A 12807-nucleotide genomic window follows, 5' to 3' on the forward strand; every position below is an offset into this window, starting at 1 on the left:
AAAGTGGAATCTTCTCTTAGGGCCTCTGCAATCCTGCTGACACCTTGATGTGAGCCCAGTGAAACTCAAGTCTGGCTTTCTGGCCTCCATAAGTATCAGGTAGTAAATCTGTGTTGTCTTAAACTGTGAAGTTTGTGGTAATTTGATATAGGAGCATTAGGAAACATATGCATTTGGTGATGAAATTACCTGTCTCTTGTGAAATGATTGTGATACTAGGTGTTTGTTGTCCTTACTTGGCAGATAAAAGTTGTTATTTTCCCAAGATTGTTTGAAATTCTGCTGGCGTATGAAGATCAAAAGTATGGGATCCCTTCCAAAAATACCCAGCATAGCCAGTCAAGGCTCTGAAGGATTTTGTAAGAGACCAAATTTCTTGGAAAAACCCCATAACCAGCTGACTGGCAGCAAATACAGCAAAGAAATATTCATTCTGCTGGCTCATGACACTGTACATGAGTCACAGTCATTAGCTATTGTATTAGATATTTTCTGTTTCCTCTCCAGATCTGTTCTATACACTTCAACACTGCTCTGAGCCCTGAGAAGTTGACTTTTATGGAATACAACAGTGGACCCTTGTATTCTCTGACTTCTAGCAGGGTTCAGCCAATGGAAGGCACTAGCAGGAGATTGGAGGGTGGGAGGAGAATGAGGTTGGGGTATTCATTCATCCAGCTTCCACCCTTTGGAGTTGCTGCAGATGGCAGCTTCCCTATTCTGTAGCTACAGCTTCTGTGAAATGGGGCTTTCCCTACAGTTGCCTTCTGATTCCAGTAACTTCTCCAACAGTGGTAATTACTCTCCCAATATTGAAGCCCCAGTGTTCTGCACTATCCTTTGTAGTTTCTACAAATGCTGATCACACCTTCATAAATAGTCCCTTTATTAAACTCTCCTCCAATCACTGGAGTGTGCCATCTGTTTCTTGCCTGAACCCTGACTGATAGACCTAGGAAGTGGGGGCAGCTCTTACTTTGAAGGTCAATGCTGGCCAAAGTAAGTTCCCTCACTTGAGCATTCCAGAACACACAGCTGAAGTTTCTGCCAGGGTGTGGCTTTAGGCGCAGAACACTGGTGACCTGGTAGAGGCCTTCAGGGGTCCTGGAGTGGCTGGTGTTGGCAGGAACGCTGATGTTTGGCCAGGATACTTCTGCCAGAGGATAACCTGTAGCCTGGCATGTGAGCTCTACCTCATCTGTTTCTGGAACCTTTAGGATGTGAGTGTTTATTTTCCTGTAGGAAGCTGGACAATAGAGAAGAAAAAGAAATAAGACTTTATTTTCTGATTCCTATAGAGCTTGGTACTTAATGCCATGTGAAATGAATAAAATTATCACTATCAATATTAATAATGGTTATCATTTGTAAACACATTCTATATCCCTGATATCATGCTATTTTCCACATGTTGAATTATTTAGTTCTTACAATGCAATAAAGATGGCATCATTGATATTCCCAATTTTTGTGCAGGGTAACTGAAGATAGAGAAGTTGAGTATTTTGCTTATAGTCATAGAGCTTATAACTGGTAGGACCAATATTTGAACATTGGAATTCTGATTCCAGATCTCAACAGTGGTCTAAGCTACCAAAATTTGTGGCTTCTTTCTTATAGTGCTGTGAATTATTTCACAATTGGGGGCCAGAAAGAGGATGGAAAAATAAAAATCACTAGATTACCCACTATCTCACTTTATTTGGTACTTTTTCCAGACATCTTCAGTCAAAAATTTACTTTTTACCTCCTCCTTTCCTCAGTTTTCTTTGAGATTAAGAAGAGAAAAAAATAAAGACCTAGATAGTGTCTATAAATAGTCAAGAGTTGGGTATATTTATTCTGCACTTCTCCCTAACACATACACATACATATACACAAATACACACAGTTCATGCACACACATGCTTCTTTGCAGTATATGCAGAGTGAATTAATCAGATATGGCTCCCTGCTCTCAAGAAAGCTGAGATCTAAGTATAGTCATTTTGGAAAATAGTATAGAGGTTCCTCAAAAAACTAAAAATAGAATTACCACATGATCCAGCAGTCCTATTTCTGGGTATATATCCAAAGGAATTGAAATTAGTATGTTGAAGAGATATCTGTATTCCTATGTTCATTTCAGCATGATCCACAATAACCAAGAAGTGGAACCAACCTAAATGTCCATCAACAGAGAATGAATAAAGAAAATGTGGTATATATACACAATGGAATACTATACAGCCCTTAGAAATAAGTAAAATCTGTCATTCATGACAACATGGATGGAACTGAAGGGTATTAAGCTAAGTTGAATAAGCCAGGCACAGAAAGACAGATAATGTATGATCTCGTTTATTTGTGAAATCTATAAAAGTAGATCCCATAGAAACAGAGTAGAAAGGTGGTTATCAGAGGCTGGGGATGGAGCAGATGTTGCTCAGTCTCAGAGTGGAGGAAATATTATAGTGATCTATTGCCCTGTGTGATGACCACAGTTAATAATAATGTATTCTGTATTCCAATTTGCTAAAAGCATGAATTTTTTACATTCTCACCACAAAAAAAAAAAAACTTGGTGATGTGATATGTTAACTACTTTGATTTATTCTTTTTTTTTTTTTTTTGAGACAGAGTTTCACTGTTGTCACCCAGGCTGGAGTACAACAACGTGATCTTGGCTCACTGCAACCTCCACCCACCAGGTTCAAGCGATTCTCCTGCCTCAGCCTCCTGAGTAGCTGGGATTACAGGCACCTGCCACCATGCCTGGCTAATTTTTTCTATTTTTAGTAGAGATGGGGTTTCACCATGTTGGTCAGGCTAGTCTTGAACTCCTGACCTCAGGTGATCCACCTGCCTTGGCCTCCCAAAGTGCTGGGATTGTAGGCGTGAGCCACCATGCCTGGCTTGACTGACTCTTTCTATAATCTATACATAGATCAAAACATCACATTGTACCCCATAAATATACATTATTGCCAGTTAAAAATAAATTTTAAAATTAAAATAAAACTTTATAACTTTATAAAAGCTTTAAAAATAAATAAAGTAAACATGATATTCTGAGAGACTAGAAGCCACAAGAACAAACCTTCCAGTGGTCTTAGATAATAGCTAAAAATAAACAAATATCAATACGATATGCAGTTACCAGGCAGTATGGAAAGTCACCTGTTGATTTTTGGTGAGAGGAAGAGGGAATGAGCACTGGCTTTCATTAGGTAGGAAATATTCCTTTAATAAATTAAATTTCGATACAATTTTTGAAGTAAGGATAGTCTTGAAGTAAAGGCAGAGGTGTGATACAACTTTTTTCTCCTAAATTGTTGGAAGTATAAATAGGTACAAACTTTGTGAAAAGCAATTTCACATTAAAAATAGTGGTAACAACCATGTGAAAACCATCTGATGTGTATGATTTATTTATTGTTTTCTATGTGTTGAGCTTTGTGCCACGTCCTTTTACATTCTGCGGAAGAGAAGGAATGTTCATGCCCTTCTTCACAATTTTTCCCCTCTGTTCCCCTCCTGTGTTGTAGGTCTCAATGTTAAGAGTTGACAATTTGATTCGTTGTAGCAAACAACACCCACTAGATCTGGGTTCACTAGAGAGCAGGGTCACTGCACAGTGAAACATCCACCAGAACCTGCCTGCACTTGGGCTCTCCCTTGACGTTCTTGTCTCCATGTGGTCAGCACACCCAGCTGGGCCTGCTGGTGTGTCCCAAAAAGCTCTGACATCTTTCCCCTTGATGTGTAAATATACATAATACATATAATACATTATGTCATTTAAATGATACGCAGACCCTATGAGGTAGGTAAAATTCATATTCCTATTTTGTAATGCATTCTGCATTGGAATCACCATAAGAGGATGTGTCTCTGTGTAATTGCAGATGTCCAGGGATGGAGCAACGTAAGCAGGTAGAGGAATATGCTCTGGGGTTCTTAGGAGCACCCAGCACTAGTAGAAGATGAGGCGATTCAGGCACTGAAGCAGTCTACTGAAGGACTTCACCTGTTAGACTCACCAGTCTCCTTGAAGCCAAAACTTTGGCCTATCTTTCACAATCAAACAGTACCTGAAGTGTGCATTTCGAGTACTCACTTTATCTGTCATTTTATGTTATTTATCTACACTTATTTTCCCTTGGTTCAATGTCTTTTGTAATCATTTTATATGATCATACTGTAGATTATTTCTGTAAGCTCTCAAGTCTTTTGGGGAATGAAGTAGAACAAGAACAGGAACAGAGTACTATAGGTGAGGGTCCAATCCACTATTGCAGTTGGCTTGGACTAAGAAGCTGATCTTGGTGTCCTGGTTGAGAAGTGATCTCAGAAGTAGAGATGCCAGGAATCGGGAGCTTGCCTGAGGCTTTGACTTGGGAAACATGAGGGAGCAGATAGGGAGACATAGAGAGAGCTCTTCGGCTACAAGAATCAGCAAGGTTTGGGGAAGGGACAGGAGCCCACATCGTACATTTTTGCAGTATCAGAAATGTCTCCACAGCCTCTTCCTTATTTGGGAGGTGGCGGAAAAGGAATCACTTCCCAATGGAGAAGCTGGACTGAGGGTGATATTCTTAGGAAATGATGAGTAAATTTTATAATTTAAGAGGTGGAAGTACTCCAAAAATTCAAGTCATCTGACTTATTGCTCAATGAAAAACACCTTCTACAGCAATTCTCCTAGATAATTGCTTTGATAAATGTTCCACATACACTTGAAAACAATGTGTATTCTTCAGTTGCTGGGTGTACGTTCTATATACCATATGTCAATTAGGTCAAGATGGCTAATTATGTTGTTCAGATTTTCTATTTTCTTAATTGTTCTATCAGTTATAATAGAGATGAGTTGAAATCTCAAATGTAAATGTGGATTTGACTAGTTCTCCTAAGTCTGCCAATTGTTGTTTAATATTTGAAGCTATCCTGTTAAATGGACACACATTTAGGATTGTTATGTGTTTAGAACTCACTTTTTTATCATTATGAAGTGTCCCTTGTTATCTTTAGTAATATTTATCTTCTGATATTAGTAACCTGCTAAATAATTAACTTTTGCTTGAAAACATCTATGAATGGAAACTCCTACTTCCTCTAGAAGCAGTCTTTGCCATGATTATACAATAAGCAAGTTAAACTTCCATTGGAAAGATTTTCTTCATACCAAGCAAAATTGTGCCTCTTTGTAGCTTCTACCCATTAGTATTTGTCTAGTTTAGTAACACAACATATGGTAAGCACCATAGTTAAAAACAAGAGTTTAGAATCTAAGCAGTTTGACTAGGCTTTAGCCAAGGGCTAGTTATACGACCTCTTAAACCCTCGGTTTTCTTGTTTATGAAATGGATACAGCAATACTTATCCTTAACAAGGGTGTTAAATAAATAAATTAGTTAGATGTCTAGAACATAACTCAATTAGTGTTAGCAATTATTGTAGGTAACCCTTCTGGTATTTGAAGATAACTGGAAAGACTCCATCTAGTCTTTTCAACCCTAAGTAAAACATGCCTAACTCCTTTAACTGTATCTCACAAGACACAGTCTTCAGACCCATTTCCAGATAGTAGTCTTTGGGTATAGTTTAGTTTTGCCAAGTTCTTTAAAAAGGATACTGTAACACAATCTATATTCTAGGTATTATCTAAGCAGCACAGATATCCAGGGTTTTAATGTAACCTAAGGTCATAAGATCAGTTTTGCTAAATATATGATCTGCTGCTCAGTTAAGTTGGCTATATCCTTACAACCTGAATAACAGACCCCTTAGCACTTGGAGATTGTCTCCAAGTTGACTCAAGACCATCAACCAGCCTTCGTTGTCCCTGACTCAACAACTACTAGCTGTTCAGTCTGTTATAGATCTAGTCAGCTGTGTTATTATCGCACCTTTTACCACCTTATACACAAGGTGTGTGCTTTGTGCGTCCTGGGTCTGTTTGCCTTCAGATCCATCTCTCACTTTTTCTTCTCTGCTCTGTGTTGCAGGAAGGCAGATTCCTGTGGACTGTATAGCCTAGGCACATGACAGCCAATAGGAAGCAGGACAGGAACACTAGAGGATGGATGGGAGGGAGAAGGGAAGGTATTTCTCCCCCATGCTCTATACTTTTGTGGCCTCTCCAGCAGAAGATGCATCTCTTCCCTGGCTCCAGATACCAATGGACAGGCCCATCGGGTTCCAGTGTCTGTCAAGTGACTTTAATGCCTGGGCTCCATTAACCCTGACTTCCCCCTTTTCCCTACAGCCTAGTGGAAAGAGCAGCTTTCTGCTATTGCTAATTTCTGAATTGCTTTCCTGTTCTCTGTTTGGCTTCTCAGTCTCCCTTCTCTGTTTGGCTTCTCATTCTCCCTCGTTAAAAGAATTACTGTTATCTGCTTTAGATTTCCACAGGTTTAAATGGTTTCTGTTTCCCTGGTTTGTTCTGGCCGTCTGACAGATATGTTACAAGCAATGCTGTAATTTCTGAAATAACAATGAGCTGTGTACATGGTAGTATCTGTTTTATAGTCATAATGACAGTAAATAAATGGAAAAATGTAGTTTTATATGCCTTGGTCTTAGAGGATCTATGCAAGTTTCTAGTAATCAGTTAAATCTTTTAGGACTGCTTTCAATTCATCTGTTAAATTGCCTGAAAAAGAATAGCAGGTTAACAAGTTTGTAATTCCCAGGAGCTTTCCCCCCTTTGAAATTCAGGGCATTGTTTTCTTTTTTAAAATAATTTTCTTTCTTTATTTTTAAAACATGTATTGTTTTACTCCAATGGCTTCCCCCTACTGCAGGCAGAGCTCAGAACATTGTTTTCTTGACTCCGATTTTCTTATGCCCTTCTGCTTCCCCAAGGGAAAAAAAGACACTGAGACTTGACTCTTCTAGCAAACGCTTTCCTTGGGCCTTAGAGGCTTAAACGTGCAGTTGTCTTTTCACTCCTGCCTTGCTTCTCTTTGACTGTTTCCTTCCTCTGCCCTTGCTTTTTTTCCTTCTTAGGGTGAAGGCCCTTTTAATGGAGGTCATGCCACCTCCTTCCTGTACTTGCTGAAGTTGAATTCTTGTCATTCTTGGGCCTTTTTTGTTGGTTTGAAGTACTTTTTTTTTTAATTTATTTTTTATTTCAATAAGTTTTTGGGGAACAGGTGGTGTTTGGTTACATGGATAAGTTTTTTTTTTTGTTTTGTTTTTTTGGAGATGGAGTCTCACTCTGTCGCCCAGGCTGGAGTGCAGTGGTGCGATCTTAGCTCACTCTCAGCTCACTGCAACCTCCGCCTCTCGGGTTCAAGCGATTCTCCTGTCCCAGCCTCCAGAGTAGCTGGGATTACAGGCGTGCGTCACTACGCCTGGCTAATTTTTGTATTATTAGTAGAGATGGGGTTTTACCATGTTGGCCAGGCTGGTCTCAAAATCCTGACATCAGGTGATCTGCCCACCTCGGCCCCCCAAAGTGCTGGCATTACAGGCGTGAGCCACCGCGCCTGGCCATGGATAAATTCTTTAGTGGTAATTTTTAAGACTTTGGTGCACCCATCACACAAGCAGTGTACACTGTACCAAATGTGTATTTTCTTAATCCCTCACCCCCACCCATCCTTTCCTCCAAGTCCTGAAAGTCCACTGTATCATTCTTATGCCTTTGCATCCTAATAGCTTAGCTCACACTTAAAGTGAGAACATGCAATGTTTGGTTTTCCATTCCTGAGTTACTTCATTTAGAATAATAGTCTCCAATTCCATCCAGGTTGCTGCAAATGCTATTATTTCATTCCTTTTCATAGCTAAGTAGTATTCCATGGTGTGTGTGTGTGTGTGTGTATATAATATACATATATATGTATGTATAATATATATACCACATTTTCTTTATCCACTCACTGATTGATGGGCATTTGGGCTGGTTCCATATATTTGCAATTGCTGATTGTGCCACTATAAACATGCGTGTGCAAGTATCTTTTTTTTAATAATTACTTATTTTCCTCTGAGTAGATACCTAGTAGTGGAATTGCTGGATCAAATGGTAGATCTACTTTTAGTTTTTAAAGGAATCTCCACACTGTTTTCCATAGTGGTTGTACTAGTTTACATTCCCACCAATGGTGTAAAAGTGTTCTCTTTTCACCACATCCATGACAACATCTATTATTTTTTGATTATGGCCATTCTTGCAGGAGTAAGGTGGTATCGCAGTGTGGTTTTGATTTGCATTTCCCTGAGAATTAGTGATGTTGAGCATTTTTCCATATGCTTGTTGGTCATTTGTATATCTCCTTTTGCGAATTGTCTATTCATGTCCTCAGCCGATTTTTTGATGGGATTGTTTTTTTTTTCTTGCTGATTTATTTGCATACCTTGTAGATTCTGGATATTAGTCCTTTGTCAGATGTATAGATTGTGAACATTTTCTCCCACTCTGTGGGTTGTCTGTTAACTCTGCTGATTATTTCTTTTGCCCTGCAGAAGCTTTCTAGTTTAATTAAGTCCCACTATTTATCTGTCTTTGTTGCATTTGCTTTTGGGTTCTTGGTCACGAAGTCTTTGCCTAAGTTAATGTCTAGAAGGGCTTTTTTGATGTTATCTTCTAGAATCTTTATGATTTCAGGTCTTAGATTTAACTCTTTGATCCATCTTGAGTTGACTTTTTTATAAGGTGAGATATGAGGATCCAGTTTACTCTTCTCCATGTGGTTAGCCAATCATCCCAGCACCGTTTGTTGAATAGGGTGTCCTTTCCCCACTTCATGTTTTGGTTTGCTTTGTCAAAGATCAGTGGGCTGTAAGTATTTGGCTTTATTTCTAGGTTCTCCGTTTTGTTCCATTGGTCTATGTGCCTATTTTTATACTAGTATTATGCTGTTTTGGTGACTATTGTGTTATAGTATGGTTTGAAGTTAGGCAATGTGATGCCTCCAGGTTTGTTCTTTTTGCTTAGCCTTTCTTGCTTTGGCTATGTGGGCTCTTTTTTGGTTCCATATGAATTTTAGGATTGTTTTTTCTAGTTTTGTGAAGAACGATGGTAGTATTCAGATGGGCATTGTATTGAATTTGTAGATTGCTTTTAGCAGTATGGTCATTTTCACAATATTGATTCTATGTATTCATGAACATGGGATGTGTTTCCATTTGTTTGTGTCATCTTTGATTTCTTTCAGTAGTGATTTGTAGTTTTCCTTGTAGAGGTCTTTCATGTCCTTGGTTAGGTATATTCCTAAGTATTTTATTTTATTTTTGCAGCTATTGGTTGATGTTGGTATATAGCAGAGCTACTGATTTGTGTATGTTAATTTTGTATCCTGAAACTTTGCTGAATTCGTTTACCAGTTCTAGGAGCTTTTAAGATGAATCCTTAGGGTTTTCTAGGTATATGATCATATCATCAGCAAACAGCAACAGTTTGACTTCCTCTTTACCAATTTGGATGCCCTTTATTTCTTTCTCTTTGAGTGCTCTGGCCAGGACTTCCAGTACTATGCTGAATAAAAGTGGTGAAAGTGGGTATTCTTGTGTTGTTCCAATTCTCAGGGAGAATGCTTTAAACTTTTCCCCATTCAGTATAATGTTGGCTGTGGGTTTGTCATAGGTAGCTTTTATTACCTTAAGATATGTTCCTTCTGTGCTGATTTTGCTGAGGGTTTTAATCATAAAGGATGCTAGATTTTGTCAAATGCTTTTTCTGGGTCTATTGAGATGATCATGTGATTTTTGTTTTTAATTCTGTGTGGTGTATCACATTTATTAACTTGTGGATGTTAAACCATCCCTGCATCCCTGGTATAAAACCCACTTGATCATGGTGGATAATCTTTTTGATATGCTGTTGGATTTGGTTAGCTAGTATTTTGTTGAGGATTTTTGCATCTATGTTCATCAGGGACACTGGTCTTTAGCTTTTGTTTTTTGTTATGTCCTTTCCTGGTTTTGGTATTAGCATGCTACTGACTTCATAGAATGATTTAGGGAGGATTCCCTCTTTCTCTATCCTGTGGAATAGTGTCAATAGGATTGGGACCAATTCTTCTTTGAATGTCTGATAGAATTCAGCTGTGAATCTGTCTGGTCCTGGACTTTTTTTTGTTGACAATTTTAAAAGTTACCATTCAATCTTGCTGCTTGTTATTGATCTGTTTATAGTTTCTATATCTTCCTGGTTTAATCTAGGAGGGTTGTATATTTCAGGAATGTATCCATCTCCTCTAGCTTTTCTAGTTTATACATGTAAAGGTATTCATGGTGGCCTTGAATAATCTTTTGTATTTCCATGGTATCAGTAGTAATATCTCCATTTCGTTTCTAATTGAGATTATTTGGATCTTCTCTCTTCTTTTCTTGGTTATCAATTTTATTTATCTTTTCAAATAAACAGATTTTTGTTTAATTTCTCTTTTGTATTTTTTTGTTTCAATTTCATTTAGTTATGCCCTGATCTTTGTAATTTCTTTTCTTCTGCTGGGTTTGGGTTTGGATTGTTCTTGTTTCTCCAGCTCCGGGAGGTGTGACCTTAGATTGCCTATTTGTGCTCTTTCAGACTTTTTGATGTAGGCATTTAATGCTATGAACGTTTCTCTTAGTACTGCTTTTGCTGTATCCCAGAGTTTTGATAGGTTGTATCACTATTATCATTCAGTTCAAAGAGTTTTTTATTTCTATCTTGATTTCATTGTTCACCCAATGATCATTCATTATTTAACGTCCATGTATTTGCATGGTTTTGAAGGTTCCTTTTGGAGTTGATTTCCAGTTTTACTTCACTGTGATCTAAGAGAGTACTTGTTATAATTTTGATTTTCTTACATTTACTGAGACTTGTTTTGTGGCCTATCATATGGTCTATCTTGGAGAATGTTCCATATGCTGATGAATAGAATGTATATTCTGCAATTGTTGATAGAATGTTCTGTAAATATCTGTTAAGTCTATTTGTTGTAGGGCATAGTTTAAATTCATTGTTTCTGGTTTGAAGTACTTCTGTAAGCTTCAGCGCATTCCTGGTGTTGGCTCTTCCCATTCGCCTGACCTGCCCAGGCCTTCAGGATGGTTTGGCCCTTGGAGTTCTTGTTTTTAGTGCCTCCTCTGCAACCCTGTCTGGAAACCTTTGCACAGACCCGTTCTCAACCCCAGTTCCTCTGAGAGACCACTGGGTTCCTGGGGCCTCTCTGTTCTTTGGCCATGCTCCCGCCCCTTCCTCAGATGGATTGCCATCTGGCTTTTCAGAAACCACAGTCCTCCAGAATCTCCAGTCATTCCACCTCATAATTTTTTCTGTCCTTTTCAAATTAACTCTTTTCACTATATTTGATGTGAATTTCTGCCCAGACATCAACGAAGGTGCTATAAACAAACCCATTTTCAAGCTTTATGCCATGGATCAGGCATTTTAAGATAAAAACATGTCCTTCTTCTAGTCCTCCTTCATTCATGGGAACCCTCACTGGGGCCCCAGATCTATCTTGCTTCTTATAGAGACCCTGGATCAGGGTAGCCTACTCTTAGTGATGATTTTCAACTTTTTTATTGCTTCCTCCTAAAATAATTATGATACAGTATGCTCTTCTCACCTATTAGGTTGATTCTTAGAATTTTTCATAGGTTTCTATACTGGAAAAACATATAATGTTCAGCATCTTACGAATTTTTTTAGTAAAACAATTATTTTACTCTTACATATGTATCCAAAGGTGTCTAAATATGAAATAAGTTATCTTTTATATACAACATCATCCTTGAAAAATACATACAAATGTTTAAAAACAGTATATAGTTTCAAATAGCTAGAAGGAGGACATGGAATGTTCTCAACACAAAGAAATGATAAATATTTGAGATGATGAATATGCTAATTACCCCGATCTGATCACTATCCATTGTACATACTAAAACATCACTAGGTACCCCATAAATATGTACAATTATTGTCAATTTAAAAAAAGATAAAATACATTTCACATATACCCAAAAAAAAGTCTCAAAAGAAGGTGCACATAACTTCAGATTTTTTTCTACTGTATGTCTGTCATTGCTTGTAATCATGTTTTCACAATAAACTTAGTTAATGTGTCAATTTCTAAAATATATGTACATAGTACAATATAGTTTCCACAAGAAAAAAATGCATCTAAAACAATATTACATATTTTAAATAAGCTCTTACAAACAAAAGAATATGTATGAAACACGCTGGAATAATTTCCTGTGTTAAAAAGGGGGAATGAGATTGGAAAGTGTGGACAGAAAGATAATAAATAAATAAGACAAATAAGAGAGGCTTTTTAAGGTAAGGAACCTAATGAATTCAATTCCCTCTAAGTAAAAATAAATAAATTATTAAATGAAAAAATTCTTCTCTAACTGTCTAAATTGTTTCTTTTCATTCATTGAACCTCACTTCCAATTTCACCTTCCCTACAGAATTTTGTCTTTATGTAACATATTTTTGTTTGACAGATTTTGCATTGATTATTGTTATATGTCCTTACAACAACAAAATATTTATAGTTATTGAAATTAAAACTTTTCTCTTGTGACTATGAAGCATTAAGTGTTCAAGGTTTTCTGCATTGACATCTAATTTCTATTATTAGTAACACATATTTGATCAAAATGTAAAATGTTATGAATATTGATAATTATTAAACATGAAAGATGAAAATTTATTGGAAATGTGTCTCTTAATAAGATGGATATGGCTGTCTTTTTCAAATTATTCATGAATCTGAAGAAGCATATGACATGGTTGGAATGATTCTATATAATGGAATTCAGCATCAATTCTATTTCTATTTTTCATTTTTTTTGTAGCTTATAAGGGCTAAG

At 37.3% G+C, this 12807-nt stretch overlaps 2 protein-coding genes across 4 annotated transcripts in view; one reads left to right on the forward strand and one right to left on the reverse strand.

Moving 5' to 3' along the window:
- PLGRKT (plasminogen receptor, C-terminal lysine transmembrane protein) overlaps positions 1 to 12807 on the forward strand; it is a 267718-nt gene that overhangs the window by 72428 nt on the left and 182483 nt on the right. The gene's annotated exons all lie outside the window — the stretch shown is intronic.
- The window catches only part of PDCD1LG2 (programmed cell death 1 ligand 2), a 60610-nt gene that overhangs the window by 20553 nt on the left and 27250 nt on the right, over positions 1 to 12807 (reverse strand). For all 3 annotated transcript variants that reach the window (XM_011937323.1, XM_011937324.1, XM_011937322.1), the window contains exon 4: positions 977 to 1246. In XM_011937323.1, the coding sequence (XP_011792713.1) occupies positions 977 to 1246 (270 nt within the window). The remainder of the gene's footprint in view (positions 1 to 976; positions 1247 to 12807) is intronic.

Source organism: Colobus angolensis, unplaced genomic scaffold (genome assembly GCF_000951035.1).
Source record: "Colobus angolensis palliatus isolate OR3802 unplaced genomic scaffold, Cang.pa_1.0 Scaffold162, whole genome shotgun sequence".
Taxonomy (NCBI): Eukaryota; Metazoa; Chordata; class Mammalia; order Primates; family Cercopithecidae; genus Colobus; species Colobus angolensis.